This window comes from Bacillus rossius, chromosome 6 (genome assembly GCF_032445375.1).
Source record: "Bacillus rossius redtenbacheri isolate Brsri chromosome 6, Brsri_v3, whole genome shotgun sequence".
NCBI lineage: Eukaryota > Metazoa > Arthropoda > Insecta > Phasmatodea > Bacillidae > Bacillus > Bacillus rossius.
In genome coordinates, this window is record NC_086334.1 from 43,699,131 (window position 1) to 43,713,544 (window position 14,414).

Sequence of the window (14,414 nt, forward strand, 5' to 3'; positions counted from 1 at the left end):
AGCACTAAGACCACATAAGGCAAGTTTTAAGAATGAAAATCCTGTCGGCAAGAAATGTTTAAAAAGCTGCATTAAAAAAAAGCTGCAAAAATACTGAGGGAAGAAAATTGGTGCCTGAAAGGAAGGGTCCAAACCAGGTGATGAAACACGGAATATCAAAAAACACAGATATGTATAAGTAGTTAATGTTTGAGGGTTTGAACGTTTCAATCCTCCCTTTGGAGTACAACTTACATTGGACAATTTCAAGTTTTCTGGAGGAGGGAGGGGAGGGTAAAAAAAAATTAGTTTCCAAACATAATCTATCCTTATTCACTACCTTCTTGATCTGCCACCGCTGAATGTAGCACCCCACCTAACTAGGTCATCACTCTATAAGTTTGTGTTCATAAGCAAAATTAAAATGGCTGCTATGCCCTTGAAAAAAAAAAAAAATAGAATGTGGATAAATCAATAGAAAAATTTTCATTCCAACAATTTTTATGCATGTTCAACTTTATATTTTAAATGTTGAAGTAGTTTGAATAAATTATTCCTATTTTATTTGACGCAAGATTTTTGTGAATAAAGATTCCCCTGACAGCATCCCACCCTGGAAGATCAAGTGAGGGCGCTTGAGACGTACCTTGTGCCTTGAACTTGTTCATGAGGTCGCGGTCCTCCTCCGTCAACTGCAGCTTCCGCATCTGCTGAGTGGGGGCACCCTCCCCCTCCACTGCTCCTGCAGCACAAGGCCAAGCTCATCAGCTTTAACTACTTACTATTCATGAACGATTTGAAATTCAATTGAAATTTTAAATTAAATAATTTTGTTAAATTATTCAATACCAATTGATACACAAAGTGGTTCTCATTCACACAAAATTTAACTGAAAATAATAATAATATAATAATAATAATAATAGTAGTAGTAGTAGTAGTAGTAGTAGTAGTAGTAGTAGTAGTAGTAGTAGTAGTAGTAGTAATGTAACACACATATGAAATTAAGATGATTTATTGAGATTCAAATTTTTATATGTAATTAATAATATGTGATTATGATTTAAAACTATTAATAATACTCAATTTTTAAGTACATATATTATCATTTGGATCAACAAAACAAATTTCAAACTTAAATTTTTTTCTAATATAAAAAACTTGCATTGCCAGGCTTTTATTTTCTTTCAAGTAATTCTCTTTTTTCATTCATTGTATTTTGGATCAATTTTTATTGAACACCTGAGCAGTTTGAAAAAAAAAATCATTGCATAATAAAATTTGATTAGAAAAATATTCAATATTTATAAATAATTTGATATTCAATTCGAAATTTTACTGGACTAAAAAATAACAAAATCTGCAGAACTATGGCATCCATGTTTTAAAGAGAAGGGCAGATATGTACATGTTGTTTATGTATGTAACTTACATACCTTACATATATGTTACAAATAACATTTATTGTGTCTAAGGTCATACTTATAGTTAAAGAATTTAAGCACTTAAAAAGCATACACAAAAATCAGGGACTCTATTCTATTATTATACCTAAAGAGAAAGTGTGAGTTTGTTTGTAAAAAGTAAAATAGAACACCACTGAGCCTATTTCGAAAATTATTATATTCCTATAAAGCTACATAATTCTAGATATTCCTAAGCTATGTTTATTTTATTTACTTTTAATAATTATGGCTCGATACAATAAAGCAATATTTTTAAACTAAAACCACAAAAAAACTACCACATTGAAGACTTCTATTTGCAAGCTTATGCTGAGTAAAATTGTATGGATAGATGTGCAGTGGCTATAAATTATAAACTACAAAATAATGCAAATGAAAAGTTTATTGAAGCTTTAAACATAGGCAGTAGGCTACTACCTAATTCTATTGCTACTTTACCCATGTCGCAGTGAGTTATCTTTGTAAATGGAAATTTAATGTCTATTGCCTAAGTAACTATGTTTTCATAACAGATGAAAAGTACCTTATGAGTTTATGACAATACACAGTTACACATTACTTAACGTACTAGTGCAAAGCCGGTTAGCGGTTATAAGTAACTAATAAAATACAAATTTCCATCCACCTCAAATTGAGAGAGCGGCCTGTGCCAGATAAGCTTACTTCTTTGCAGAAAATGTACCATAATGTCTTTTAGAGATGAAAACTTTGGTTTTGTAATCCACAGAACTGATGCTTTACAATCCATGTTCAAGGTATAAGCAGGGATTTTGTAAAGGGAGGGGATATGGGGGGATATATCCTTAGAAATATATAAAAATCAATCATTGCTACCAACAAAAGGAAAGAACTTGAAAGCGGACAGTCAGCAAAGTGGTTCTATAAACCCCTCTCCCCCTTTTTTTTTAAAAATGAAATTCTGCATACACTTCTGTCCATTTTCATCAAAATTTTTCACATGGAAGTCACATGAAATGAAGAAAATGGTTTTGAAACAAACTATGTATTTAACAGATAGGTATATGTAGGTATATTGTTTGCCAGTAAGCTTACACACTAAACATAAACTCACTGCTACACAAAGCAAATACAGACATAGTTAATCCATCATCAACCCAGAACCCTGTGGTTCAAATTTAAAAATAATAGCAACTTCTGCTAACAGTCAATTCTATTCAGATAGCTTTTTCGTCGGTGTGAAGAACAGTGGCACTGGGTGTCCACTTATGTTGCAGAGATAAAAAACAATAGGTATTGAACTTTGTCTTGACCAATCCATCTAGTTTTTTTGTAATAAAAAATAAACTGGTATAATTCATAAATGTAGAATACACATAATTTTTGCCTAGTTTGCATGAAAATATAATATTATTAATAAACACACATTAAAAACAAAACAATAAAAATAAAATTAAAAACATTCTTATTAAATATCAAATAAATGCTTAAAACATTCATTAACTTATGATGATTGAGAAATTTCAATAACATACAGCATATTTTAGGGACTTAATACCACAACTATAACCAATTCTTAACTTGGAAGTGAAATTCCTGATATTTTCTTCAATTTGTGACTTCTTGCAGATTCGGTGACTTTCTTGACCCAGTAGACGCCTTGCGTGATGTCTGTGATCATTGCAAGCAGTGCACAAGGGACAGAGGACCTGAACACACTGAGTGTCTGGAATGGTGACTCACCCTCGTTGTCAGTGTCTGTGATCTTCTGCAGCACCCGGAAGGAGCGCGACTGGATGGGGGCGCCGCCCCCCGGGCCCCAGGCCGGCTGCTGCCCCTGGAGCGGGCTGGTGCAGTCAGGCGAGCTGCGACACGGCAACAGCTACTAGAGCTACGTGCTTTCCCACTGACGCGTAACAGAACAGCATTTCCACCGGTATGGACACATGGCACAGTTTAATTTTAATTATATTTTATTTATTCTGCAATTGGGCGATCTGTCAGGGGGCTAGGAGCTTCCCAACACCCTCGCTCACACCAAACTACCTTTGTTTTCTCTCGCAAAGTCCTCCTAAATGCCCTCGCATCCATAACCTCTATCTGCCCAAACAAATAATTCCAATACCTCTCTGTCCTAACTAGCAATTAATGTTTTTTTTTTACTTTTCTGTTCTACATTTTTCCCTCATGCTCCCGTCCTTCCTTCTTTCTAAAGCCTACTCTGTAGGGATCCCCCTATAAATATTTGTAAAAGCCGTAACAGCTTCTCCGTTCATCTTCTCCCCTGAAGAGTGCTCCATTCCAGATTCACTAACCATTACTGATGGTGTATGTGTCTCTCCTTTCCTCTCATAATCCTTCTTCCAGATCACAGTCACCCATCTTGTTACCCTCTGCTGCACTTTCTCGAACTCCTTTACCTCTGTTTCAAGTAAGAGGTCCCAGTCGCATATTCCCGGATCAGATTTATCACTGTCGAATATGCCTTTCCTTTCAGTGCCCTGTCTGCTCCCTTTTTAGCACTCTCCCTAGCAGACCCAGTGGTATTATCCTTCTCCTACCATCTTATATAGCACATAGTCATTTGCAAGGGCCACAACCTGCACTCAAACCCTACACCCATGTCATTATAAAAATATAACAGCACACACAGGACACCTCAGACTTCTTCCTGTCCTCTTACGATGTTTCATTATAAATTCTAACTCTTTGCTTCTTTCCCTTCAAAAACTCTATCCCCCTCCCCCATTCCACCTTTATATTCTCCACAAGACTGTCCACCTTCCTCATGAACCCATTATTCAACAACTTAACGAAGGTCTTCTCCAAATCCACCTACCAAACATTTACGGCCTCCACCAAATGCTCAGTAACCCAGCCACTTGTGTATTCTACGATAATGCCCTACAAAACCCACGCTACTACTAATTTATCAGCCTCCTCGTACAGTTCATCTTGCTTCTCTAATGATTGCTCAGATACCTAACCAATGCCCTGCAAACATCCACCTGCCCTGTTACCCTCAACCCACCAAGAGCAATACCGTCACGTCCTGCTGTATTCCCTCTTTTAAGTCTCCCCACCTCACATTTCCTTCATAAATCTGACACATGCTACGCAACACCTCTTTATCTATGTTCTTGTGGTCCACTTCAATCCTCACAATTCACAAAAACGGGCCATGTATTGTTCCTGTAGCACACTAACTTATACACTGTAAATTTACAAATCCTATCCAACCCCTTTGCCACTCTCAGTACCGCAACATAAGAAAGTCTGTTATTGGGTAAACATTTTGAGTACTAGGGGAGGGTGGGCCAGAGTGAGACACAAAATTTTTTATTTGAAATCACTGTTTACTTTTCTACATTTAAAGACATCCTCTTATGCCAAAAAATAGCCTGATTAATGCTCTTTATTATTGCAAACTATAAATTCCGTAATATATGAGACCTTTTCTTAGAAAATGCAATTCTTCATTACATATCAAACGTCTCACTGTACCCCACAGATGTTCCACAGTGAGACAGACAGTGGTCCACAGTGAGACAAACTGAATACGCTATACAACAATCAGATTTACCTAACAACAATCACTGCACTTCAACATAAATGCCAGGAAAAATTTATAGAACATTCAGCCGTCCAAAATCTACACAAAATTTGAGGTACGACTTTTGTCTTTTGGTTTTTCCATGTTCAGAAGGAACAGGCAATAATGCTCTAATATCTTTTGTAGCAACTGATGCAATATCTGGAACATATGGGTAAAAAAACTTCCTCCACATTTTTTCACTTTTTCTCAGGAACTTGACTTCATAATCCTCAATGTCTATTTCTCGTAGCACCTCCCCAATGTAAAATTTTGTGTTTTTTCCTGAAAACTCTACCAGGACAAAGTCAACTTCTTTAGGCTTCCTCGCAAGTTGGTCGTATGATTGAAGTTGTATTACTTCATTGTCTGAAGAAACATCAGATTCAGAAAACTCTTCATCTTCATTTGAAATCTCAGTGAATTTTATTTTTATAGGGTCACACTTCTTGAATAGACCTCTCTTGCTGTTCATTTTATGTTGGTATTGAAGAGCAAGTTGGTTTTTTTCTGGTGTGTCAGTTGGAATGAAAGATCTTCCCTTTTTCCTTTTATTAGCAGACTCCAATCTCTTTCCTGCTTTGGGATAGTTATGTATGTTTACTGGGCTTATGTAACTAGGTGTCAAGCTATTTTCTTCAGAATGTCCATCTCCAGTCGTCACCATTGAATTGTGGATTGGAATGTCTTTACTACTGCACGGTCTCGTAGCTTCTGGTGTAGGACTAATTTCCCTGTCAGTCACAGCACTTGCCAAAAAATCTTGCTCTGAAAACACATTCCTGTTAAAAGGAAAAATTCCTGTTTTGCGGAATCCAGGTGTGATGTTTGCGGGTGTCATTGCTTTTTCGTGTGCTTCACAAATTAAACTTGCCACATCATATATCGAAACTGTTTTTCCAGGGTTTCTCATCATCCACGAGTCAACCGAAGCATTATAGAAAGACTTGAAGGCCGCAAACACTGATACATCAAGTGGTTGAAGGCGATTACTGCAGTGAGGAGGAATTGTTAAAATGGTTACCCCATTTTCCTTGGCTAACTCGATAGCCTCTATACTCAAGTGGCTCTCGTGAATGTCCAGTATCAAAACAGCGGGATTTTCTAGCGAGGAAAATGAGTGCTTCACAAAATGGTGCAAAACTTCAACAAAGAGTTCACCATTCATCCAACCTGACTGTGTTGCGAGGCCAAGACTTCCAGTGGGGGCAACATGAAGCATATGTTCCTTAAAATGCATTCTTGGGAAGATGATGACTGGAGGAAGAGTATTCCCTGCTGCGTTGACAATATAACATGATGTGACGAGGCTGCCTTTCTCGCCACTTGTTACTTTTGCAACTTGCTTCACTCCTTTTCCTGCAATGATTTTGGTTGGTTTTTGACCAGTGCTGCAACCAGTTTCATCAAAATTGAAAATACGCAATCCATTGGAGAAGTGGTCAGATCGTTTAAGCACAGTCTCAAGTTTATCGAAAAACAGCCCCACATTGTGTTTATTAAATGATGTAGCACGTGACAAACTGCAAGCTTCTGGCTGCCTTAGGGATAAGTCTGGATGCCTCTTCAAAAAACCCCGGACCCACTCTATTCCAGCTTTCTTTTGGATTTTCCATGTTTCGGGACAATCAATACCATTTCTTGATGCAATTTCAAATGCTAATTCTCTGCAGTTCATCAAACTCAGGCCATAACACATAGCTGAACAAGTTAACAGATAATCTTTCAACTCGCTTTCTTGTTCAGTGTTAAACACTTGGCGACTGTTGTACTTGGGACACATTCTCATGTTAGCCATTTAGGGATTATTCATCTTTTTTCTCACATACCTAAAACACGAAACAATTTTGTTGAGAAAGACATATTTTATAAACCATAAGTAGGCCTGAATCTCATAGCACTAAGCCTCACCTGTGAAGTGTCTGAAAAGCTAAACCTTTAGTTTTTGCAGCTTTTCGCACTGACAAGCCTTCCTCCACAAGTTTTACAGCTGCTCTCATGTCATCTTCTTTAAATGTTCCAATAGTTGTTTTTCTCTTCCTGTTGCGTGTCATGACTGAAAAACAATTTTTTTTTAACCTTTTTAAAAATAAAATGGGTTAAATGGATATGTAAGTTTGATAATTAATGTAACTTGAAATTAAGTATCAAGTAATATTGGATGTTAATTTTGCTTTGTTATTTTATAGAATATATATGCCTATCTAACAAAAAAAAGAACATTTTTGTGTGACAATAAATATTTAACAGTTAAAATTGCATAACGTAACCAAGAACTTTTTTTCATATAGTCATCTAAAAATTAGCAAAATCTAATGTGGGGCTGGATGTTCCCGAAACGGAAGCTAGCTATTAAATTTACAAGCATGGGGTACAGTGCGACATGTCTCACTGTGCCCCATTCTGTTGTGTCTCATTGTGCCCCACACTACTACACACATATCTATGAATTAAAAATCCTAACCTATAATAACCAGCATGTCTGTGACTCTATTAATTATTCCTCAATATGTGCACATTAAGTTAATGTCTTAATAAGTAACATATAACAACAAATATAAGTATGAAAAATAATAAACTAAGGAAAGAAAATATTTCTTTTCTTACCTGAAAACCAACACTTTAAAATATCTGGTTAATATCAGGTGTCATCAACATTAAAACATAATAAAAATGGAGGTCATGAAGGGTACCAACATGGGAAATATTGAAAGAAATTTCCATTTAATAATAGTTGGAGTTAAAAGACATGTCTCACTGTACCCCATGTCTCACTCTGGCCCACTCTCCCCTACACGTGGTCATTTCCTGAACATGTGCTATTCAAACTCTTGTCACCCCATGTGGCCTAGAGTCTAATTTACAGAGTGATACTTAATGAATGGATAATCTGAGGGTCTCACTACATGAAGATTGCTTAATTTTCCTCAAAGAAAGCGTTCTCAGTCTCATCTCATAACCTGAAAATTGTTTACATTTTAAAAAACTAAGATGGCTGTCAAAAACTGGATCAAAGATGTAATGGCAAATCCAAAGAAGTGGGTGAGAGTGTGCCATAGACTAACAATACTATATAGACCTATTCCTACCCATGAGGATACAAATTAGCTTACGATTTGAAATCGGTTGTCGAACAATTTTAAAAAAAGCTGTTGTAAACATTGACACGTTCGATCGTTTGTAAATGATAAACCAACAAACACATTTTCTTGTTAAAATTATAGAAAAAGTAAGTATTTTAACACCAAACATATTAATATGCATTTGTCATGAAATACTTAAAACTTACAGCATTGGAACTCGTACATAAAAATTTGTATCTTATATACGTGATACGAGATTTTAGAACATCAACAGCAGACCAGCTGTATCCGCCATGACACATGTCTTTACAGTTTTATAGCCAAAAAAACCAATTCAATCTTGGGCTTAAACATTTTCAATGCATATATGGTATACATACATATTTAACCTATGGTTCTAACCTTAGAATAAATATACGATATCAACCATGGACGGGCTGCCCAGTAGTTAATTTTTGTGGCTATCGTCTATTATACTTACAAATACATGGCATAGTGACTTCACCAATCAGTGTCAGGGATAAACACCAAAAATAAAATGACAGGAACCATACTTTTTTTTATATGCACACAAAACCTGGGCACATGGAAAACAGATGGCTAAACACAATTTTTTTGTATTTTTTAACTTCATGGTGGTAACTATAGTGTAGAATGAATGGAGGCTGCCAGATTGGAAACAAGGTTCACAGTATGTTACCACATGATACTACAGTGGGCCACTTTAACTTTAAGGCTCCCAAAGATATCCCGAAATTGTGCCAATTATTAGATGGAATGATACAAATAGCTAAAGGAGATGCATAGAGTGTTAGAGTTGAAGTTGCCGTCGTCCGGGGTCTCGGGCTCGAGTCCCGGTGCGGCTCCTAGCGGGAGTGGCTGTTGTGAATGTAATGTGTCCGGGTGGGCGCCAGACTAGCTCTGATTCTAGTCGATAGGTGGGTCGTGGGGTCGATTGCCCTGCGTGGCCCACTGGGACCGTCGGCGATGTTGCGTGGGTCTGAGGAATTCCCTACTTGGCGGTGGTTGGGAGTCGACGGGTTGAGTAATCATACGCTGAAGTGATGCAACAAATGACGTGTGTCATTTATTCATGCGACTGTGGTTTAGGTGTAACGCCGTTGGTTACACGCCACGTCGTACAATAGGTGACGTCACACAATACAGAAATTACACAATTACACAAGGATAGTTTGAAAGTTACGTAATAAGACGTGGCACAAGTTCATAAAAAATGTTACGCGGAGACACGTCGCACAAGTTCACAAAAGAAAACGTTTTAGAATCAAGGCATCGCACAAAGTTACTAATTATTACGTATTAGCGTGGCACTAGGCGTTTCTGAGCCTGGTTGCTCAAAAGAGGGGTGAAGGCGATTGGAGGCGGCCAATCCCGTATAACAACATCGCGAGGCGGTGTTCGCGTCCACTGTAGTGGAGCGCGGACCGCAGCTAAATTCGCTCAAAGTTCCCTTACGGGTTGGGGTCAGCGCCAGAGCGACTGGTTTTAATTAAAGTTCTGTTCTTCGGGAGGCGGCCCGTGCCGTATGCTGAAACTACCCCGCAGACCAAGTGTGGTGCAGGGGGTTTTAAAAGTTATGCGGCCGGATTAAGTCCTGGACCGAAAATTGGACCGGGTACGCACGGAGAGATAATTAAAAAGGGGTTTCGAAGAAGTGACTATAATTACCACAAGTGATTTCAATGCAGACAATGGATGATGTCTCTCCGTGGGACGTGCGTCCGCCCCGGTCCACGAGTCGCGCTGTACTGGCGTCATGTCATGGTGGCCGGCCAAGGCTCGGTGGCCCTCGCGCCAGGTTTGACCTCATTACGTTAGTTTCTAATGTGACGTGTTAATAAGAGAATTTAAGGGCGTTAAATTCTTACATTAATTATTAAGGCTGGATTAAGGTCACTCGTCCCTTCTACCAATTGAAGTTAGTATGTTTAAGAATTATTTCATTTAAATTTTACGTCACACCAGCGACTGTTCGTCTCTTGCCGGACTGCTCTGGTGGGGGTAAAAACGCAACACAAGGGTTTGATAATTATGTCACATGGGTTAATTGACTAATTTAGGCAGAAGGCCGCCAGGGGGACACTCACACACGTATCGACGTATTTACACACGTGAGTGCCCGGGCACTCCTACGTCGCACTTTCGTTAATCAACTTTGAATGTATACATAATATTGTTTAATATTCTGTGTCTGTTTTTACACCGTGGTCGGCTGTCATGTCGGTCTGTTTTTTAGGGGGGCCGGATTCTACCTTGGTTTCTGGTGGCTCGCCTGACTCGGGTGGGCCATGGCTAGGGGCGCGTTCCGTTAGCGGGGTTTAATACTGGCGGTTGCAGGTCGGGCTTTAGAGTGGCCTTCGGTCGGACGATGTCAAAGTCGACCGCCAATGCTCCTCTATGTCGCATAGACAGCTATGCCTCATCAACGTCTCACAAAGGCGTGTGCACCAAACACGCTCGTGCGCGCACCGGAGTGTAGAAAGTGCAACGGGGCGAACGCCAGGTAACAAGTGCTACGTCGGCGGAAGGATCCAGCCGGGTGTGGCATATCCCTCCGCCGAACTACAACTGTATTTCCACAGGAAAATATTATATTAGACTTTATTTTCATTTTTTAATATTTTATTTCTTTTCAAAATTATGTTTTACCGTGCGCCTTGTCCCAAACCTGGCCGGTTTAGTTTCCCGCGAAAATCACACGTTTTCCGCGGGAGGGCTGGCGAGGAGGGGGGTCGCGCGTGGTGAGAGCGGCAGTGTCCTTCGGGAGCTCACAGAGGCATGCAGCCTCCGCGTGACACTGGGCCAGCATTTCTTATTTTCCACCGATATGTAGTTTTCAATAGTTATGTTATTCCTTAAACCTTTTCTTTCAGTTCCATGGTCGGCCTCGACTTACCGAGTGGTATGTTACCTAATTATTCGGTGCTCCAAGACGAGTGTTCGATGTGATACGTAAGTATTATGTGCGAACAACGAGATGGTACGTCGGCGCTTCACGCGATATCCTAGCCAAGCGGCTAATTAGTTTCAGCCCGCACGGGGCAGCCAGTAGGCAACACGTAACATTCAATCTTACTAACGCGACAGTCCTAAGATTCATTTAGCGTCGCCGGAGTTACGGGCCTACGTGTTCTTAGCCCAGTGTACTACGTAATTATGGTTGTGAAGTGTAATCTTGTTCAGGATTATAGTGTGTTATGTTAGGGTTTGTTTGTAATCACCGCATTGTGTCCAAAGTAAATGACCTTACCGGGTAGTAAAATTGTGAGCCGCCACTGAGTGAGTGGTCGCGCGTGTGACGATTCGATTCGGGACAACCGTTACGGCCAGGACGAGCAGCACTATGTATAGAGCTGTGCCGGAATAAATTAATCAGAAATCAGCCGGTGTTTTCTTGTTATTTTCAGGCGTCCCGAGTGGCCTAAACAGCTCGGGGGGCCCTACTGTGTCAAACCACTGCCTCTAGTCACAAGGCCGAACCTACCCTGAGATTCCGAACAATACTTAAGTTACGTAAATTTTCATAGAGGTAGCGGGGTTCGCGTCAGAGTCTTCTATCTCGGCAGCTGCACAATGTGTTTGAAGTAGGCCAAACGAGACAATGGGAAATTTAGTATACAAATATGCCAATATAGGATCATGGTTGGTTTTAAAGGATGATCCATAAACAAATATTTCCTACTCACAGGGGGAATTAAGAGACACTGTTCACCATGTCACACATCATACCACTCATAATAGTACCTACCTACTTATGTAAGTACTGGAACTAGTGGTAAAACAATGTGGTGCAACACTATCGATACTGACGTAGTTGGCTTTCGGGTTGGCACTTACCTCTGCTGAATGCCTGTGGGCGACTGGGGTGAAGCCGGGGGGTTGAACTTGTTGTGGACGTACACAGGTCTACGCTGTTGGGGTGCGTGCTGCTGTTGTTGCTGCTGCGGTGGCTGGTACTGCTGGGGTTGGTATTGGTGTGGAGGCTGATACTGCTGGTACTGCTGCTGGTTCTGGTACTGCTGCTGATTCTGGTACTGCTGCTGGTTCTGGTACTGCTGCTGTTGGTTCTGGTACTGCTGCTGTTGGTTCTGGTACTGCTGTTGTGTGCTGCCTTCCACCGCGATGGGGATCACCCTTGTGTTTGCTGGCTGCTGCTGCTTTTGTTGTTGCTGGCTCGTTTGCTTCGGTGGCTCACGACCCTCCACCTGCAGCATCCACCCCAGCAACCATCAACATATGTGCTGTTAGCAATCACATGTTCCCTCACCTTACTGAGGATAAAAAAGCTATGTTATTGTATTTTTCGGCGATGCTAATGTTGCTTAATTAGACTTCATATCAGGGCCAGCGCGTCCATATAGGCGAACTAGGCAACCGCCTAGGGCGCCAAGTAGCTGGGGGCGGCGCAGCACGACACATAACAGCTGATATAATATGTTTTAAAGATTATTGAAACTAAATGAAAATGGATTTTTGTAACAGTTTGGAATGTTTATAATGATATAAGTAATTATTTAAAGTCCACGGTGACCTTTTTATGATTTGTAATAAGTAAAAAAGTAAAAAAAAACACAAGCCTGCGGGGGGGGGGGGGGGCATTAAGGTTTTTCGCCTAGGGCGCCAATTTACCTTGCACCGGCCCTGCTTCATATTAATTAATTTGGTCCTAAATTGATATTTTTTTGTGTGTGTAGATGCTGCAAGAAGTATTTTAGCCATAATTTTTCCTTACAAATCAAAAATTCAGTTAACTCATTATATACTAGATAACAAAAAATAATAATTTTTTTCAAAAGTTTAAATATAAATGTTGATCACATGAAGATTTTAAATTGTTGTAGATGTACCTAAAGTGACAGTATTGCCAAATCTTACCGAAAAATACTTACATAAGAATAACAATTATTGCTAAGTTTAAATAAATAGGACGAAAACCAGTACAAAATACTAAAAATTTAACGGTCAATTTATATCTTGTATGATTTTTTTCAAGCCAGTATTACAATCATCTGTCGCATCCATCCAACATCCATCTATACGGCGCACCTTCATCCATCATCTCCATGAAGATATTCTAGCGAATTACAATGGGTTTTTATTAGTCTGTCAAAACATTCTCCCCAAATGAGTTCAGTCAACCACAACTCATTTTTCTCCCTCGCAGAGATTTATCTCTCTTTGTTCAATTTTTTACGTTGAGTTCCTGTGTGTATTGCAATAGTAAATCCTCGTAAAAAATTCAGTCATGATATAATTGTTTGGATGTGAGTTTTAAAACTGCAATATTATTATGCAAAATAGTTGAACTAACATATTACTGATTAAAGTTGACTGGTATAACCAACAACTGATATAATTGCATCCAACTGACCATCGAAAGTATGGGGTTGCCAGACTATTGACAGGTGGACGAACTGAATAATTCGAGCTATCTGATTGGCTGCTGGTCACTTGATTGATAGAAAGATGACCTACTGACGGACGCGATGGACTGCAGTAATTCAAGCTTAACTATAGATTCATGTTGGTCCGCCATACATGACCTTTCGGTTCGTTGAGTTATAGGTTTACTGTGTCGACAAATGCAATGTAATGACGGCAGTCAAACTTGCATCTAAGAGTCAAAAACTCCCAAGTATCATGATCTTTAAATTATATATAAAAAAAACACTAGTAATTCATGTTTTTCCTGATTTAAGGCTTTTTTTTTATTGTAAAATCAAAGGTCTCATCCATAGAAAATGAAAAATACAATTTACGAGTTAAATTTTTGCAAGATTTAGCTTGATTGATTTGAATCTGTTTTGCAGTCGAGAAGTTTATTATACTATCATTTTGGTGGGCCACTGCCCAATTCAAGATGGGTAAAAAATGGCTTGCGTGCCTTGTTTTGGCTCACCACTGTACCAAGGCATTTTTCATGCAAGATTATTGTGCAGCTACGACTGCGGCACTGCGTATAAGACTGATCTCTAAAGTGTTAATTTCTGATGAATGCACTGCGAACGTGTACTTTTCGGCCGCCAAGGCTAACAACCTGAATTGGTATTATCCTGGTCCCCTGCTGCTGCGGCTGCTGCGGCTGCTGGGGCTGGGGTGGCTGCGGCGGTTCTACGGGCCGGTTGACCCACGCAGGGACCGGCGCTTGCTGCTGTTGCTTCTGGCCGAGCCACGGTGTCGGAGCCTTTTGCAGGTTCACGTAGGGCAGCGGCGACCCGGGACTGGCCGACTGGACACCGCAAATACACTGCCTGAACTATGCGAGAGGAAAGGAGTCGGTCACTTGAGGGGCCGACAGCTACCTCCTCCCCCTTC

General features: G+C 39.9%; 2 protein-coding genes across 10 annotated transcripts in view; both read right to left on the minus strand.

The window, feature by feature from the left end:
• The window catches only part of LOC134533107 (trithorax group protein osa-like), a 132,651-nt gene that overhangs the window by 21,828 nt on the left and 96,409 nt on the right, over window positions 1-14,414 (minus strand). For all 8 annotated transcript variants that reach the window (XM_063370358.1, XM_063370362.1, XM_063370366.1 and 5 more), the window contains exons 8-11: window positions 14,137-14,328; window positions 11,937-12,304; window positions 3,147-3,268; window positions 626-721 (exon numbers count right to left, since the gene is read on the minus strand). In XM_063370358.1, the coding sequence (XP_063226428.1) occupies window positions 626-721; window positions 3,147-3,268; window positions 11,937-12,304; window positions 14,137-14,328 (778 nt within the window). The remainder of the gene's footprint in view (window positions 1-625; window positions 722-3,146; window positions 3,269-11,936; window positions 12,305-14,136; window positions 14,329-14,414) is intronic.
• On the minus strand, window positions 3,304-10,479 carry LOC134533108 (tigger transposable element-derived protein 6-like). 2 transcript variants are annotated; one of them, XM_063370368.1, is made up of 3 exons: window positions 7,603-10,479; window positions 6,907-7,051; window positions 3,304-6,824 (listed from the first exon to the last, which is right to left on the minus strand). In XM_063370368.1, the coding sequence occupies exon 3, from the start codon at window positions 6,791-6,793 to the stop codon at window positions 5,030-5,032; it is 1,764 nt and encodes a 587-aa protein (XP_063226438.1). In that variant the 5' UTR covers window positions 6,794-6,824; window positions 6,907-7,051; window positions 7,603-10,479; the 3' UTR covers window positions 3,304-5,029. The 2 variants fall into 2 exon arrangements, with proteins under 2 accessions (XP_063226438.1, XP_063226437.1); XM_063370367.1 differs by having other exon boundaries at window positions 3,304-7,051.

What these genes read in the sequence shown, in the direction of transcription:
- LOC134533108 (XM_063370368.1), bottom strand. Translation starts at nt 6,793, where the DNA reads ATGGCTAACATGAGAATGTGTCCCAAGTACAACAGTCGCCAAGTGTTT.